The 18,397-nt window shown below is 38.2% G+C and overlaps 1 protein-coding gene across 3 annotated transcripts in view; it reads right to left on the reverse strand.

Annotated features, from left to right (window-relative positions):
• LOC136864694 (ATPase family gene 2 protein homolog B) overlaps positions 1-18,397 on the reverse strand; it is a 265,266-nt gene that overhangs the window by 64,469 nt on the left and 182,400 nt on the right. For 2 of the 3 annotated variants that reach the window (XM_067142013.2, XM_067142015.2), the window contains exons 6-7: positions 14,476-14,676; positions 235-371 (exon numbers count right to left, since the gene is read on the reverse strand). In XM_067142013.2, the coding sequence (XP_066998114.2) occupies positions 235-371; positions 14,476-14,676 (338 nt within the window). The remainder of the gene's footprint in view (positions 1-234; positions 372-14,475; positions 14,677-18,397) is intronic. The other variant, XM_067142014.2, reaches the window with a different exon arrangement.

The raw sequence follows: 18,397 nt of genomic DNA on the forward strand, positions 1-18,397 counted from the left end.
ATAATGTAGGAAATAGTAATATTTATATCAAGTTGTAACTAATCATGGCATGACTAGTGTATGACTCCCCTTAAGACTGTACAACATATATTTCTTCCTTTCATAGCCACGAATAGTTCCCACATATTATCTGAATTTTTTTTTTTTTTCAAAATAGCCCTGTCCCCTTTATTTTTGATGAACAGGGTCCTATTGAATTAATTTACTGATCCTGCTGTCAATATATATACCTACCTTTGTTCCATTTTCAGGTGGAACAGATGGCACTGATTCTAGTCTGACACCAATTCCATCCATTTCAGTGAGGAAGGCTGAGAGCACCCTTTCTTGAACACCTCTTTCTTTTTCAGCACGGTTACCGACCATTGCATCTGAAAAGAATATTCTGGTAATATATAAAATAAATAAAATATTAACTACTTTTAACTAATATAGGGTTGCCATCACAATTTCAACAACACAGAATTTACATGTATTTTGAAACTGAATATTCAAAAGTTAATGTGGGCAAAATATATACGCAATGGAAACACGTGGAGAGCAAGTACTCAGCATGTGTAGGAATAGCACATACAAATGGAACCATCACATCAATAGAAATTTTGCCAATAATAATAATAATAATAATAATAATAATAATAATAATAATAATAATAATAATAATAATAATACCGGAAGGTACACCTCTATGCCGCACATTTAAATCTTGCGCCAATTAAAACTCCTCTATAGGAGAAACACTGAACTTGAAACTAGACCTATTTAAGCGTTTCCTCTGAAGATGTCACTAGTGTAATTTTGTGATTATGAAGTTGCCAGTACTGTGTGAATTTCAACTTGCTTTTGTTTTCCATTCATCAAGAAAGTTGGACATTCTCTCAAAGAGGTCACTACAAAAAACTATGATCATGCACCCTGGTGCGAAGTGAAGGAACTTTTTGAAGAAATTTTGTACTCATAGGTTTTTCCTTCACTAAATTTCGTTCATTCATTTTTGGGTTGGCAATATTTATCCTTTCTTTCCGCCTGTTTTGAATTTAACCAATCAAGAATCTCTATAATCAATTTCCAACCAATCACGTATTTCTTCTTCGATTTTGAGTGTAAATTTTGTATCCTCCAATAAAATTGATTATTCATGAAAGGTCTCGAACTTTCCCTGAGGGTTTATAAACTGCGGATTTTCACGGCTCTTGGCCACTTGAACAACATCTAACTAAGTGTGTGTATGTGAAACAGGAGGCGGGAGGTGCCTCTTTCATCAGGCAGCAGGTTTTCAGCAAGGTAATGGCCATTTAACATCCTTATTTCTTGCTAGCTCAGCAGTTTAACCCGCGGGAAAGGTCCGGAACTTTTACCATGTAACCTACTTTTCTAAAACTGTAATTTTCTGCCGGCTTATGGAAAAACTTCATAAAATCTGCAACTGTAATTCGGGGATAGAGAGTGATTTACCCTCTCGAGCTCCCCTTCATATTGGTTTGAGGTGACTACGTTTTGTAACTGGTTTTCTTCCTTTCTGTAATGTCTTAAATTATTCTTATAAGAGTCACCTCCATAGTTTGGGAATAGCCCCTGTCTCATCGGCCTAGTGCCTTTTAGGTTTCAAGAATGCATATTTAGGAGTGCAAGTACACGCCTCCATTTAACTTGGTGTTCCGGGCCATTTACTTAACCTGTTCTTTTTCTGCTAAGGCCCAGTAGGTTTGGTACGAGATACCCGTTTCATTTGTGTAAGTTGTGCCTTGATGGCAAGTAATTGTAAAGTCTGATATTGCCTTTAGTAGGCTTGTGAACTGAGAGCACGTTAGCTCTTTTTCAAGTGTTATAATAGTGCCTCTGGGAGGCCTGAAATTGTCATTGTTGGAGCTAGTGCTCCATGTATTGGGGATTTTCTGCCCTTGCATTAAAATTTGTGCTTTGGTAAAATTGAGCTAAGAGCTCAAATTTGTAAAACTAGGGGCGTGTAGCCCAAGAGTGTATAAATCACTAAAATTGGAATCTTTCTTGTCTTGTTTCTAGTTTGTCATTGTACCTGATATATTATTGTGTTCACTTAGTGAAAGATTGTTAAGGTTGAAATTCTAAAAAAGAAAAGAAAATATAATCTTGGTTAAAGTTTTAAATTCCATTCTTGACTTTGTAGTTAGACCCGTTCACCCCAGCACCTTCTTTCACCTCTGCATCCACGGGTCTCCCCGTAATAATAATAATAATAATAATAATAATAATAATAATAATAATAATAATAATAATAATAATAATAATTCTATAAGAACTTCAAAACTAAGCCTACAGGATATCAATAAATTCTCTGCTTCAAGAAAGAAAATGGACAATTGACACTAAACAACCAAGAAAACTGTGAGGAACTCGCCAGACATTTTCAAGAATCACTGAACTCTCCAGAACCAACACAAAGATTTTCTCCAAAAGAACTGAAACTACTTATCCAAAGGCTTAGAAACTTCATTTTGATTGGTCCGTACTGAACTGAGATTACATACATATTTATTTAAGTAAAATTTACGATTCCACCTATTCAATACAATATGCTTTTGCAATGCAATTTTTTACATTACTGTTTAAAATTTATTTGGTACCAGTTTCGACCCTGTTCGGAGTCATCATCAGCCATAAACATTCAATTATATAATTCAATCAAAAGGTCCTAAAACAATACATTTTTAACATGACATTTTAGTTAAAGTAAACAAATATGACATAGTCAAGCTTAAAAGTTAGATGATGATCGAGACACAGAGATGATAAAAACACATGTATTTTAGTATTATGGCAAATTGAATGCTGTTACAAATATGATAAAAGTTCATAAAATAAGTGCTTCAGAACATGCTGTTGGAGAAGTGCTAATGTATTTCTAGGTACTAATTGGTCTAAAAAGCGTATCTTTCACGTACGTTCTGGTAATTGTAAGACCTTGCTGAACGCTGTTAAGTTATACACATGATGTAAACAAGTACAAATGCTTCAGAGGATGGCATTTACATGCTGCTAAAGTAAAAATTAATAGGTTTTAGGTAGACTACTAATTGTTTATAAATTCCGTGCCTTTCACATACGTTCTAACAGTTTTATGGCCTTGCTAACACTAATGTAAAGGAAATAAGTCATACACATAATGTAAGCAAATTAAAAACATATCACTGGATGAACTTCAAGTATAGGTCTGAGATACTGAAGGCAAGCGCTGTGCGTAAAGGTCGAATAAAAGCTTGTAAGAAGATTGAAGATTTCTCAGTTCATTGCGGAGCAATTGGACCTTGTGCAATGCTATGAAGATGGAATCATAGCAGAAGTCCTCAAATCAGCAGGCCCAAACACCATAAAAGAAATCACAAAAATCATGCAAGACATTTGGCAAACAGAACATATCCCAGAAGACTGGTAAATTGCATTAATTCACCCGCTACACAAGAAGGGAGACAGAACAGATGTAAACAACTACAGTGGAATCTCCCTAGTATTGGTCACATACAAAATTCTATCCCAATGTCTTCTGGATAGAGCACAACAACAACTAGAACCATAAATCGGAGAATATCAGGCAGGATTCAGACCAGGCCAATCGTGTCCAGAACAAATCTTGAACCTAAAGCTAATCCTAAGACCGAAGAATTTGCAGCAAAAATTTAATCTGCATATTTGTCGATTTCAAAAAAGCCTATGATTCAGTTGATTGCAAATCAACATGAAAACACTTCCAATCATAAAACAGGCACTGACAGACACTAAGTCCAAAGTTAAATTCATGGGGGAAACCTCAGATCCCTTTGAAATCAAAACGGAAGTAAGACAAGGAAATGGACTCTCACCTTTACTCTTCAACTGTATCATTGAAAAAGTGATACAAGAATGGCGCAAACAGAAATTGGTCCTCAAAATTCACCAATCAATCACTTTAGGCACAGCAAAACTAGCGATAGATTGCCTAGCATTTGCGGACGACCTAGCAATATTAACCCAAGACAATTCAACAGTTCAAAATCAGATTGAACTCCTGAAAGAAATTGCAAAAAAAGTCGGCCTTCAGGTATGTTTTGAAAAGATGGAATACATGACCTGCAACAAACTAGCACCAAAATGCACGGAGACAAAATATGGCAATATTAAACGAGTATCACAATTTAAGTATCTTGGTGGAACAATTCAAGAAAATGGACTCAAAAAAAGGCCAATGAAATTACATGCCAAAAGATGGAAACTGCATATTGACTAAACCAAAATATCTATAACACAAAACTACAACATTACAATATAGTCATTAAACCAGAATGTCTATATGGATCAGAGACACTAATTTTCAACAGGAAAACAGACAATGAAAACACTGAGAACAAGGAACGCAAAATCATAAGAAAAATTCTAGGCCCAAACCTCACCGACGAACAATACCAATTTAGAGGCAGACAGGAAAACAAACAATACAGAAATATTCACACATATTAAAAAAATACATCCAGACACAGACTTACCACACAAATAGTCAAATTCTATGAAAACAGGAGTAAAGTTAAAACAGACACAATGAAATGGATTGGCAAAATCAAAACCGATTTGAAACAGGCAAGAATTACACCAGCAGATGTTCAAAACAGGGCAATATTCAGAACCAAAACTCACAAACGGCAAGTTCACTAAGAGGAAAGACCAAAGGAGAAGAGTGGAACAACCTGGTCTGAACACAGAAACGAAGTCTGCAGTAAAAGAATTAATGAAATATGGGCACAAAAAAGGCAAATGCATGCTTCTAAGTACTTTGTGTAGTCATAATGGGCTTATTTGCATATATATACAGTGAAACCTCGTTAGTACGTCAATGGCGAGACTGTGTAAAGATGGACTACAGTTACACTTCCATCACTGCTGAAAGACTACGATTCCAATGACGTCTTCAATGCTGACGAAATGGGACTCTTTTCTAGCCTACTTCCCGACAGGAGGAATCTCGCGTACAGAGGAGAGACCTGCTGTGGTGGGAAGCTAAGCAAGGAGAGATTAACTGTCCTGCTATGCTGCAACAGAGCGTCACAGAAAAGTTGCCACCACTTGTCATCGGCAAAGCCATAAATCCTCGAGGTTTCAAAAATTTTCGGAGCTTGCCATGCCAATATAAAGCCAATGGCAATGCTTGGATGACATCGTCCCTTTTTGAAGAATTATTGTGCGCACTCGATGCCAAAATGGGGACCAAAAATCATAAAATATTACTGCTAATCGATCAGTGTGCTGCTCATCCTGTAAATATACCTACCAGGAATGTAAAGGTGGTATTTCTCCTGGCAAATTGCACGAGCTGACTACAGCCCCTCGATCAGGATATTATTCACTGTGTAAAAAAGAAGTACTGCAAAATGCTGGTATAGAAAAGGTTGGGACACATCGACAGTGCTTGTACGAAGAAGATCACGATCCTAGATGCTATGCACTTTCCAAAATGTTCTTGGGACTCTGTTAATCAAACTACGATAAGTGACTGCTTCCATGAGGCAGGATTTCAAGTGGAAAACGAAACGGTCAATAGAGCGGAAAATTTCGTTGAAGTCACCAAAGAGCCTGAGGAATTTTGCAGGTATGTAGAGTGTGACAATGATGTTGCTATTTGTCAGCCTCAGACAATAAGTAATGTTTTTGAAGAGCATGTGGAGGAGGAGGAGGAAGAAGAAGAAGAGGAAGAAGAAGAAGAAGAAGAAGAAGAAGAAGAAGAAGAATAAGCCACACCTACCTTAGTAAAGGCATTGGAAGCAATGGAAACAGTTACAAGATTTGTGTCCAGTTTTTAGGTTGACAAAAACGTAATGAACATCCTGTCCCAATTAGACTCGACCCTGTATACTTTGGGACAAAGAAGCAGAAAACAAACCACACTGAATATGTTTTTTAAATGTCAATAAGACAACTTTGTGACTTAAGAGCATACATTGTGTTTTATGTTTTTGAAACATCTGTTCACTGTGGACAGTGACATAACGCCAAGTGTTCTGTATATTATTATTATTATTATTATTATTATTATTATTATTATTAATATTATTATTATTTTATTACGGTACTGTACTGTCAATAAATGTTAATGTAATGAAGTGATATGAATCTGCAGACTACCGTGTTATTTCTCCTTGCAAAAACTTTTTAAACGCATGTACAGTGAACTTCGTGATCTAGAGGTCTACGTTGTTTTTGTTTTTAAATGTCAGTATAATGTGAACAGTGTCAAAAGCCGTGTATTCTGTATATAGTCATTTTTTTTTTTTTTTTTGCTAGTTGTTTTACGTCGCACCGACACAGATAGGTCTGACGGCGACGATGGGACAGGAAAGGGCTAGGAGTGGGAAGGAAGCGGCCGTGGCCTTAATTAAGGTACAGCCCCAGCATTTGCCTGGTGTGAAAATGGGAAACCACGGAAAACCTTTTTCAGGGCTGCCGACAGTGGGGTTCGAACCTACTATCTCCCGAATACTGGATACTGGCCGCACTTAAGCGACTGCAGCTATCGAGCTCGGTATAGTCATTATTATTATGTACTGCACCATGTTTACATTTATTAAAGTAATGCCAATAACTGTTCTTGTGATAAGATGATGTAACCCGCGAGTGGCCGCTATATGAGATTTTCTCTCACATTATTTTTTATTGTGATGTTACTTCACAGTGATGAAAGGGAGGTGACTGTTCCCACTTCTAGCTGAGTTTGTTGTGAGTAGAGCGATTCACATTTGAAGGGTAAGCTCCCCCTCGCCTAGTCAGAACAAAGGTTCCTATGTGTCCGTGCGCGCTGCGTGAGAGTTTCTCTTATCGCACGACCAATGACGTTGGTGTTATTTTGAAGTGGAGCGGGAAACTTACTCCTGTTGTACGCGTTAGCATTTGTATTATGAGCACTTCTTGTTTTTGAAAATGTCATTGTGTTCAGAAACCTTGCTTTGTACGTAAATATTACTAGATATAATGCATGTGTGAGATTTTATTTTTTACAACTTCAGGACGGAAGTTATTTTTATGTACATTGCATATGTCATTTTAAGTAGTAATTTGTATCTTTAATAAAGAGCTAATCATGTCCATCTCCATGGCTAAATGGTTAGCGTGCTGGCCTTTGGTCACAGAAGTCCCGGGTGCGATTCCCGACGGCGTCGGGAATTTTAACCTTAATTGGTTAATTTTGCTGACACGGGGGCTGGGTGTGTGTGTCGTCTTCATCATCATTCCATCCTCATCATGAAACGCAGGTCACATACGGACGTGAAATCAAGAGACCTGCATCTGGCAAGCCGAACTTGTCCTCGGACAGTCCCGGCGCTAAAAAAAAAAAACACACACACACACACAGAGCTAATCATTTCATTTTAATCTAAAATATATAAGGTAGAACTTGCGTTTCATTTCAGTAGTAAATTTCAGCCTTACGCCCCACAAAACTATGAAAAATGTCTATTTATTTTAATGTGAGAGAAAGTCTCAGGTGCGACCACACACGTTACATTTCGGCTAGCGACCACTCGCGGGTTAAATCAGTGTGGTACGACAGAAGTTAAAATACGTAAGTCTATAGTGCAGCAATAACAGATCTTCGACAGGTCATTTGTAGGTGCCGTTAAGTAAAAAGGCTTCCGTATACTGTAGGCCTGTCCCATTAAAAAGTTATGTAAAGATACAGGCAATGGTAAAGTGGTGTACCATTCATACAGAAATACAAACTGCTAGTCAAGTTTGACAGTTGGCACATTTTTATTATTCACCGGCGAGTCTGTCTGAACCAATGCCGAGTACTGTCGAAGTTTCGTGTTCAAGATGGCGGCCAAAGGCGTTTAATCGCACGTGGCGAGTATAACCTCCCGAGAAATTCATGCTCGAACGAAGTGACCAGAAAACAGTCTTTAATTACCCACTGGTCAGAAACCTAAGGCTTCAACTAACAATTCATTATACAAATGTTTTAGTAAGAAAGTGATCTGCTATAATATGTAGGTACTGCAGCTACTTCTATGAGCTCAATGGCAAAAGAATGTCATATCTGTTCTTCCATGATTTTCACATCTTTTAATAGTCTCTTGTTACCTTTTGCAGGCTCTAGTAGAGAATTAATGATATTTGTTCTTCTCTCAACTTTTTCACCCTTTTTAGTGCTCTCCTTTATCTTCTGAAACACTACATACACAATGTAAAATGTACTTGCAAGTTGCGTTTACGTCGCACCGACACACAAAGGTCTTATGGTGATGGACTAGGAGTGGGAAGGAAGTATCCGTGGCCTTAATTAAGGTACAGCCCCAGCATTTGCCTGGTGTGAAAATGGGAAACCACAGAAAACTATCTTCAGAGCTGCCAACAGTGGGATCAAACCCACTATCTCCCAATTACTGGATACTGGCCGCACTTAAGCGACTGCAGCTATTGAGCTCAGTATAAAATGTACTAATGTGTAAAGTGAAACCATATCCCTGTTGGACAGTTTGTAACGGGATATTCGATAGTAGGTTTTCCTGCTTAACACAATTTTTTTCTTCCGTTGATAGAGACCACTATCATATATGTATTAATTCCAGGACAGAGAAAGTTGTGTTTGTCTGCAAACGGATAAGGGTAGAATAAGAAGTAGATACATTAATAAACACCACCTTTCCAATACATAGCAATCCTTTATATTTAGGATAAAACCATTAACAGATATTAAAATTATGACATGTTTCACTCATAATTTGTGAGCATCATCAGCCAGAATAACCTAATTCAAGGTAGGTCAGGGCTCCGATCCCAGTACATATAATGTAAAAACGTCTATTAATACAATGATAAAACTAATTACAACAATTTAAAAATGATCAGTAAGAATATAATATGTCTATTAAAACATTTAGTGACCATTAAAATAGCTTGAAGTGTAGGTGAATGATAAGAAATGTTAGTGATACGTTGCTGTGAATGATTATTCGTATAGAACGATAGACTCAGATTCACACAGTGCAATTTTTCATATGTCGGACAGACCGGCCACAGCTTTAGAATAAGGTATTTAGAACATTATAACGCCTTGAAACACAGAAAACATTCCGCCATGAGTATCCATATGAGGGAAACGGGGCATACTTTCAGTACTATCGATCAAGATATCCAAATACTAAAATACGCAAACAAAAGTAGTCTAATGACTGGGTATGAAAACGCTTACATTTCCTTGGACCATCATTTTAATAAAAATATAAATTTAAATGATATCTTGGACATTAATAGTCCCATAGTTGAGCAAATCCCCAATCTAATCGCTAATTTCGGTATCACTGCCAACAATTTCATGAAAATCTTCCACTATAAACATGCTTTTAATCCACCGGTAGCAACAGGAGCTGCACCTACTTTGCCTCCTCGCACTGCATCCCCTCTCCCAGCTCACAACTCGCGCAGCGCCCCGCCCTCCTTTCCCCTTCCGCCATCTTCCCCACCTCTACGATCATATGCGAACAACACACAGAGCAACAAGTTAGTGACCATCAGACCTCTGTAAACAACTAAAGGACCATTTACTCCTCAACCAACACAAGGAAAAGCGCCTTTTTTTTTTTTTTTTTTTTTTTCACAGCAGAACATATTTTAAATCCCAGCAACTGACACTTACATATTCTCTTTTCTTTTTTCAGGGCTCACCTGTTTCATGTTTTTCATCTATGAGATCTTTTAGTCCCCTGTTCGAAGATCAATGAGAGTATATATTAAATAACACTACGATGGAATATAACACGAGGGAGTCTCTTAAAGCCATTTCACGCTAACCAGGCAATGTTTTATCCACGTATACAATTTGTTTTTCAACCAACACATGTGATCTTAAGACATCTCTAACAAGATAGCAGTCCACAATAGTTCGCTTTTATTGTGTAAGAAGTGTTCACAACTATAAACAGTTTAATGCCATCGTGTGAGGATTACGTTCATCGTTCCATACGAATAATCATTCACAGCAACGTATCACTAACATTTCTTATCATTCACCTACACTTCAAGCTATTTTAATGGTCACTAAATTTTTTAATAGACATATTATATTCTTACTGATCATTTTTAAATTGTTGTAATTAGTTTTATCATTGTTTTATTAGACGTTTTTACATTATATGTACTGGGATCAGGGCCCTGACCTACCTTGAATTAGGTTATTCTGGCTGATGATGCTCACGAAGTATGAGCGAAACATGTCCTAATTTTAATATCTGTTAATGGTTTTATCCTAAATATAAAGGATTGCTATGTATTGGAAAGGTGGTTTTTATTAATGAATCAACTTATTCTGAATTCCAATACGGCTCTATAATGAGACTTACAACTTGCAATAAGGGTAGAATAGTCCATCATCGTTGTCCCTTGCAGAAATGTACTAATGAGGTTTCACTGCAAATATATAAAAATAATAATAACATTCTTTATATAACAGACCCTGGGATGCTAGAAGTGAATGACATGAAGAACGAAGCACGTTTTTTAAAATTTAAATATGACCGCTGCACCACTTCAGTCATTGCTCAGAGCATGCACGCTCGGTACACACATCTATAAGCTAGCCACAAGCACCATTACGAAAGCATTTGTCTGTATTTACGTTTGTTTGTATGTATTGAAAATGCCTCTGACAATTAATGGTATTGCCGAGTGAGAGGTACACTCTGTGATTGGTTTTTCTCTTTTTTTTAATGCAGAAGATGTGAAAGCTGTTGCAATTCATTGGGCAGATTAGTGAAATGTATGGAGAACACACTACGAGCGAAGGAATGGTAAGAAAATGGGTTAGAGCATTTGAAGAAGGCCACGTTAATGTTCATGATGAGAAGCGGAGTGGGCGACTGTATGTCATTACTGAAGACTCTGTGTAAAAAGTTGATGCAAAGGTTCAGGAAAACAGAAGCTTTAAAATTTCATCATTATGTTATGAGCTGCCTGAAATTTCAAGGAGTATTCTTTATGAAATTGTGTCAGGATGCTGAGATTATCGGAAGTTGTGCACACGCTGGGTACCGAGGACGCTGACAGAGGTGCACAAAACTAAGTGTGTAGGCAATGCTTTGACTTTCCTTGAGCAGTACAGTAATGAAGGTGATGCATTCCTAAGCCGAACTGTCACCAGCGATGAAATATGGGTGGCTTATGTTACGCCAGAATCAAAACAGCAATCCATGGAATGGAGACACTCAACATCGACCAAGAAAGTGAAGTGCAAACAAACAATTTCAGCTCGTAAACTCGTGTGCACTGTGTTCTGGGATAGGCAGGCTGTGTTGGTTGTGAATTTTTTGCACTGGAGTGACACAATAAATGCCGAGACTAATTGTGAGACCTTATGTAACTCTGTCGTGCAATCCAAAGCAAATGGCATGGCCTGCTAACAAGTAGGATTCTTTTGCTTCATGACAATGCGCGACCTCACATGGCTAATCGAACCCAAGACCTCATTGCTCATTTGACTGGGAACAATTTGAACATCTTCCGTATAATACTGACCTGATGATGAAGATGTTGATTCCCATAGGAAACCTAAAATATTTGTCCCGAATGAGCAAATTTATAATACCAATATAATGGTCCGTTATTGAACATTATAAAATTTTCCAGCTAACTCATTCTTAGTTGCCTGCGTTTCGCCCTCGTGTGCTAAGTTAGGCTCGTCAGTTGGGACTTAGCACACCACCCAAGACGCAAGGCTAGTGCATACCGTGGAGGCCACTGCATAGGCTATTTGAAGCCACCAGCAGTGCCAATGCACTATGAGAGCTATGTCTCATTTCCAAAAATAGATGCCTGCCTGGCCATCAAATGATGAAGATGTTGATTCCCATAGGGAACCTAAAATATTTGTCCGAATGAGCAAATTTATAATACCAATATAATGGTCCGTTATTGGACATTATTAATTTTCCAGCTAACTCATTCTTGGTTGCCTGCGTTTCGCCCTCGCCCTTAGCACACGAGGGCGAAACGCAGGCAACCAAGAATGAGTTAGCTGGAAAATTAATAATGTCCAATAACGGACCATTATATTGGTATTATAAATTTGCTCATTCGGGACAAATATTTTAGGTTCCCTATGGGAATCAACATCTTCATCATTTGATGGCCAGGCAGGCATCTATTTTTGGAAATGAGACATAGCTCTCATAGTGCATTGGCACTGCTGGTGGCTTCAAATAGCCTATGCAGTGGCCTCCACGGTATGCACTAGCCTTGCGTCTTGGGTGGTGTGCTAAGTCCCAACTGACGAGCCTAACTTAGCACACGAGGGCGAAACGCAGGCAACCAAGAATGAGTTAGCTGGAAAATTTATAATGTCCAATAACGGACCATTATATTGGTATTATAATACTGACCTAGCGCCTAGTTACTACCACTTGTTCCTGCACTGGGAAAGCATTTAGGAAGTCAGTGCCACGATGACCTAACAATGACCGTGCTGCAGTGGCTGGCACTGCAGTGGCTGGCACACCAGGTGGCAGATTTCTATGAGGATGGAAATCGAAAGCTGGTTTCACAATATGACAAGTGCCTTAATATGCTTGGAACTTACGTTGAGAAGTAATTTAAAGTACAGGTTTTGGGCCGATGACCTTAGATGATAGGCCTCTTTAAACAACAAGCATCATCATCATCATCATCATCAAAGTACAGGCTTAGATGGAAAAAAAGAATTGTTTTAAAAATTGCATTACTTTTTTCTATATCAAAACAGTACTTACTTCAAAAACATGCCTCGTAAGAAGATTTTAAAACCATCAAATGCCACCTACCTCAGCTGGGATTAAAAGCGTTATCTTCGGAATATATGGCCAATCACAACAACTTGCTTCATAGAGCTCCATGTCATAGACATAATATAATAAAACATTTTTTTTTAAATACAGGGAAATGCTGCAAACTTGCTTTGAACGAACACATTTGTGTGAAACTGCATTTTCACACCTGAAATTTATGAAGACAAAATGATGCTCCAATCTAACAGATCTACATTTCAAAAGTGTCTTGTGTCTCGCCCTGTCACAGTATATGCCTGATTCTGGTATCCGGGATGTAAAACCAATAATAATATTATTACGTCCGGCTCACAGGTTCAAAAGGCTCATGGCTTTTGGATCAGAGAGTCCCTGGTTTGATTTCCAGCCAGTTTAAGGATGGTTAATTCCCTAAGCTTGGAGACTGGGTGTTTGTGTTGTCTTCAATATCTCTGCAACTCATACACCACACATAACATAATCCTTCACCACAATACATGGCAGATGCCCACCCCTCATCAGAGTGTCTGCCTTACAAAGACTGCAACCGGGCGAGTTGGCCATGCAGTTAGGAACACGCAGCTGTGAGCTCGCATCCGGGAGACAGTGGGTTCGAACCCCACTGTTGGCAGCCCTGAAGATGGTTTTCCGTGTTTTCCCATTTTCACACCAGGCAAATGCTGGGGCTGTACCTAAATTAAGGCCACGGCCGCTTCCTTCCCATTCCTAGGTCTTTCCTGTCCCATCATCGCCGTAAGACCTATCTGTGTCAGTGCGATGTAAAAAAATTGCTAAAAAAAAATTGCAAAAAAAAATTGCAAAAAAAAAAAAGACTGCACTAGGCTAGCAACAGCCACACAAAAATATTATTAATTTATCTTCAATATTTTCTTATTTGTAGCCTCCGTGGCTCAGACGGCAGCGCGTCGGCCTCTCACCACTGGATACCGTGGTTCAAATCCCGGTCACTCCATGTAAGATTTGTGCTGAACAAAGCGGAGGCGGGACAGGTTTTTCTCAGGGTACTCCGGTTTTCCCTGTCATCTTTCATTCCAGCAACACTCTCCATTCTCATTTCATAGCATCTGTCAGTCATTATAATATCTCCTTGGGAGTGGTGACCCCATTGTACTAATAGCCTATATATGGTTCATTCATTCCATCCCTGACCCGGTCAAAGACTGGAAAACAGGTTGTAGGTTTACATTTTTCATTTTCTTATTTGTAAATCTCAATCAGTATTTTGAGTTAAAATGCATGAATAAAGATATTTCGATATTGTGTGTACACATTTTTACATTTTTGATACCGAGAAGGAAGTAAAAAGATGTAGTAGTTTATTTTACAAGTTGCTTTACGTCGCACCGACAGAGATAGGTCTTATGGAGATGATGGTACAGGAAAGAGCTAGGAGTGACAAGGGAGTGGCCGTGACCTTAATTAAGGTACAGCCCCAGCATTCGCCTGGTGTGAAAATGGGAAACCACGGAAAACCATCTTCAGGGCTGCCGACAGTGGGGTTCGAACCCACTATCTCCCGAATACTGGATACTGGCCGCACTTAAGGGACTGCAGCTATCGAGCTCGGTAAGGTGTAGTAGCTCGTAACTGGTCTTAACAGGAAAATCTAAATCATGCCATAAATCAAGTTGGCCAGACCTGCTCTATATCAATAATTAATTCATTTTACTTATATAAATCTTACCTATTTCATCAATGAAAAGAATACTTGGAGCTCCTAATCTTGCTCGATGGAAGAGCTCTATAACAGTCCGTTCAGCATCTCCAAAGAATGGGGAATACAACTCGGCAGCAGAAATAGAAAGAAATGTAGTACTGGTGTACGTTGCAAGTGCACGAGCTAATGTCGTTTTGGCACAACCAGGAGGTCCATACAACAAAACACCTGCAACATAATGTTTATCAATTTTGTTAATTACAGTCCTTGATAAAAGCATGGCCCTGGAGGCGTTCACAAAAATTCTCAGAAAGATAGATTGGTTACCAATCTTGGAAGCTGTCCCTTGTCCAAGTAATTTTGAACCACTAAGTGTTTTGCATATACAGTTTCACAGTAGATATTTTAACATAGGACTGAGTATAATCGTTCAATTTGAAAAACCTTTATAGATTTAGGACATGAAATCATTCATCAGACTGAGGAGCTGAATAAACATATTTTGCAAAGGTGTTGGCACAACAAAGAACTGCATAGCACACTGAAGAATCCATCGCAAGGATTCACTGGAAGTGGCAAAGGTACCTGGCATTTTCTGCAGCTAAAGATTCTATGACTTCACTCACATCAACTTTTTTGTGCTCTTATGCACTCAATATTTAAAACACTGTTGCTCTTAAGATATAGTGTTCAACTGAAGCAACTATTACAGGTAGACAGAGAAACAACACAAAAATGGTACAAACACCTGGAAGGCTTTATGGTAAAGAGTATTTTTCAATTAGTAAGATGTGTGCCAATTCTGTCAATGACGATCTGTTTTCTATCTCCTTTTTTAATGAAAACTTGAAGCATCAGTAAAAGAAATGAAAAATCTTCTGTTAAATTGTCAGTGTACTACACAAGTTAATGTTAAGCTTCATAGTGCAATTCCTCATCTGATGCAGAAGAGAGCAAATATGGAGTTGTTACAATGAACAAGTCACTCAAATATTTCACAGAATTGAATATTATATGAATCTTATTAACAATGGCATACAATGTAATACAAAAAAACATTTACTTGATAGCATTTTACAGGATCTGACTAATATTCAACATGGGCCATTTCATCGAAATGCATTTTACTTTTCTGGATTCTCTTGTTTTCAAATTTAGTATCAACTCACCATTGTTTTGCAAGAGAAATGCTGGACAAAAAGCTTCTTGAAAATAATTTCCATAATCAGTCATCAAACTAGTAGCAGTTTCAAGTAGCTTTGAAGACAGAGAGAATTCAACATCTTTAGACTGGAATGAATTTGAAAAAATAGCATCCAGTACTTTGGAATGCAAGACAATGCTGAAAATAAATTCATTTTTTCCATCTGTTTTAATAGCATTTGTTTTGTTGCAGCCACTGACAATCTTGGATTCCAACACTATGCCAGATGAAACTTTCATAACATCTAAATACCACAGCCTTACAACTATCGCAGAGTTAAATCTCAATGACCAATATGTAGGGCAAAGGTTTTTTTTAATGAATAAGAAGCCTATGACAACCGTTCTCACCAATTCATATTTTGACTGAAAAAAAAAAAGAGATGAAGTCTTTAAACTATATATAAAAAGTGCCTTATTATCTGGTGCACATGTAAGAGCACCATTTAAAATGAAACCACAACAGAATTATGTACTGCACTTACTAGACCTGTGATGCACACTTTCTTCAGTTTCATTAACATTCACTGCACCACCATCACATGGGCTATAATTATTTTCATTTATTGTTCTTGTAGAAACAGCAGATTTACTGGCATGTGGGTTACCAGCATTATGGTCTTCAGCTGTTAATTTTTTAAAGAAAGAGTCTACTTTTACTAATTTTGAAACTGATTCTTCAATTGCCCTTTTCCTTTCAAGCACCATTCATGTGTTCACTACTTTATTTAAATGGATTCACTTTGGAAAGAAAACAATATTAAACACCAGAAGATGGCTGTTTTATTATCACAAGCAACATACTCATGCAGCACCAGAATTGAGTGCCTAACAAACAAATAATAACATATGGAAACGGTTGTGTTTTAAACTTATTGCAACAATACAACTGCATACAAGAATAGAGGATGGCTGCCCAGTTGTATTCTTTAAAAAGTAATCACCACCACCATGCAAGATTAGGATGGGTGATCTCTTTGAGTATGCTGATACATTGCTTCACGATACCTTTATATGTGAAACAATACAATTAGTAAACTTTACATTTCTTGGCACTGTGAGGTCAGTGGGGCCCTCCCTGTGGAGATGTATACTTAACTGTTGCTCCTCTGAATTGCTTCTTTCATCAGCAACTGCATTACAAGCTGCTGAAAGGAGATACATGACCTTCCATGAAAAGAATCTACAGTAATTCAACATACTGTATTTACCTGCGTAATTTGAAAGACTACAACCGCACAACATATTAATTAACTTTGAAACATGTCAAAAGTAAAATTTAGAAAATCATGAAAGAAATTATGTATTAAAACTAAACAAACTTCTATTTCTGATTTTCTGCAACAGAAGTAATGATGGTCAATGAAAACTGCATTTTCAAGTTGCATATATTAATTGTATTCAATAAATCATTCCAGGCATTTTATATTTCACTGTAGCAGTACAGTAGTACAATATACATCAGTGTAAAAAAATCACCATCTCTACTAAGCAACCACCCCTCTGCAAGACCACTTTTTGTTGGAAGTGTCAGTGGTCTTTAAATACAGGTTTTACTATATCAATAAGCAAGCTAATGAATGCCCTATCAGACTCCTCAATTACAGCAATGAAGGTCTCTGAACACTTTCTTGACAAATGGATTTGCAAGATAGAGGTGAAGCTTCCACGGTATGTAGAATTATTTAGTTTATTTTCCGGGTTGATCCACGTTGTTGTTTTCTGTACACTACTGTGCGTAATGCTGATACATCATATGTATTACTGAACGTAATGTACAGAAAACAACACGGTTCACTCCGAAAAATAAACTTAATAAAGGACTTGCAAGATTGTCAAAAATGACCACAATCAACCTAGATACATGAAAAATTGCCACCCAACAGTGCAATCCATGCCACATGACTCCTAGTTGGGGAACATCATGGGATGATTAAGCCACTCCATTTTGCTTTCCTGGACCTTGAAAAGACCTTCAATCATGTATCACATGACTTGTCTCAGAGAAGTTTGTCAACTGGCTGCAGCTGCTTTGCGCCGGGTAAAGAAGCTACATCCAAATCGCTGCAGGAGCATTTAATAACTTTCATGTTCCAGATACTATAGTATATTTTCCACATTCAACTCCAAAACAAGTAATATTCTTGGGAATGTGTGTGCTGTAGTGTTGGCTACAGAATGTATGATTCGAAGCAGTGCATCGATTCATTCAAGTGTCCGAGTGAATCGATTCACAGGAACGGCGAGCTCACGGCACACGATTCAGCTTACTCCCAGCGGACAGTGCTGAGTGGCGCACTCACTGGACGTTGACAAGGAGCCGAGCTTCCGCTGCAGCGAGGCAGTGAATCATGGCACATCGAAAGAATCGTGAACGAGCGCGGCTCAGTGAGACACATGATACACACGGCTCCTTATCGGCTTACTGGACACGCGGAGAGCCGAGCTTCCGCTGCAGCGAGACATACAGTGAGCCATGGCACATCGAAAGAATCGTGAACGAGCGCGGCTCAGTGAGACACAAGATACACACGGCTCCTTATCGGCTCACTGCAGCGAGACATACAGTGAGCCATGCTACACTGAAAGAATCGTATACTATAATGGACTCTCGAGCTCAGCTCATTTGAAAATAATACCCATTGGCATTCAGTGTCCTCTTCTTACAGGGAGGTTTAAATAATGATGGATTTATTTGCAGTGTTAAAAAGGTAGTCACAACATAATTCTGAAGTAGCTAGTAAGT

The sequence above is a fragment of the Anabrus simplex genome, chromosome 2 (assembly GCF_040414725.1).
Source record: "Anabrus simplex isolate iqAnaSimp1 chromosome 2, ASM4041472v1, whole genome shotgun sequence".
Lineage (NCBI taxonomy): Eukaryota > Metazoa > Arthropoda > Insecta > Orthoptera > Tettigoniidae > Anabrus > Anabrus simplex.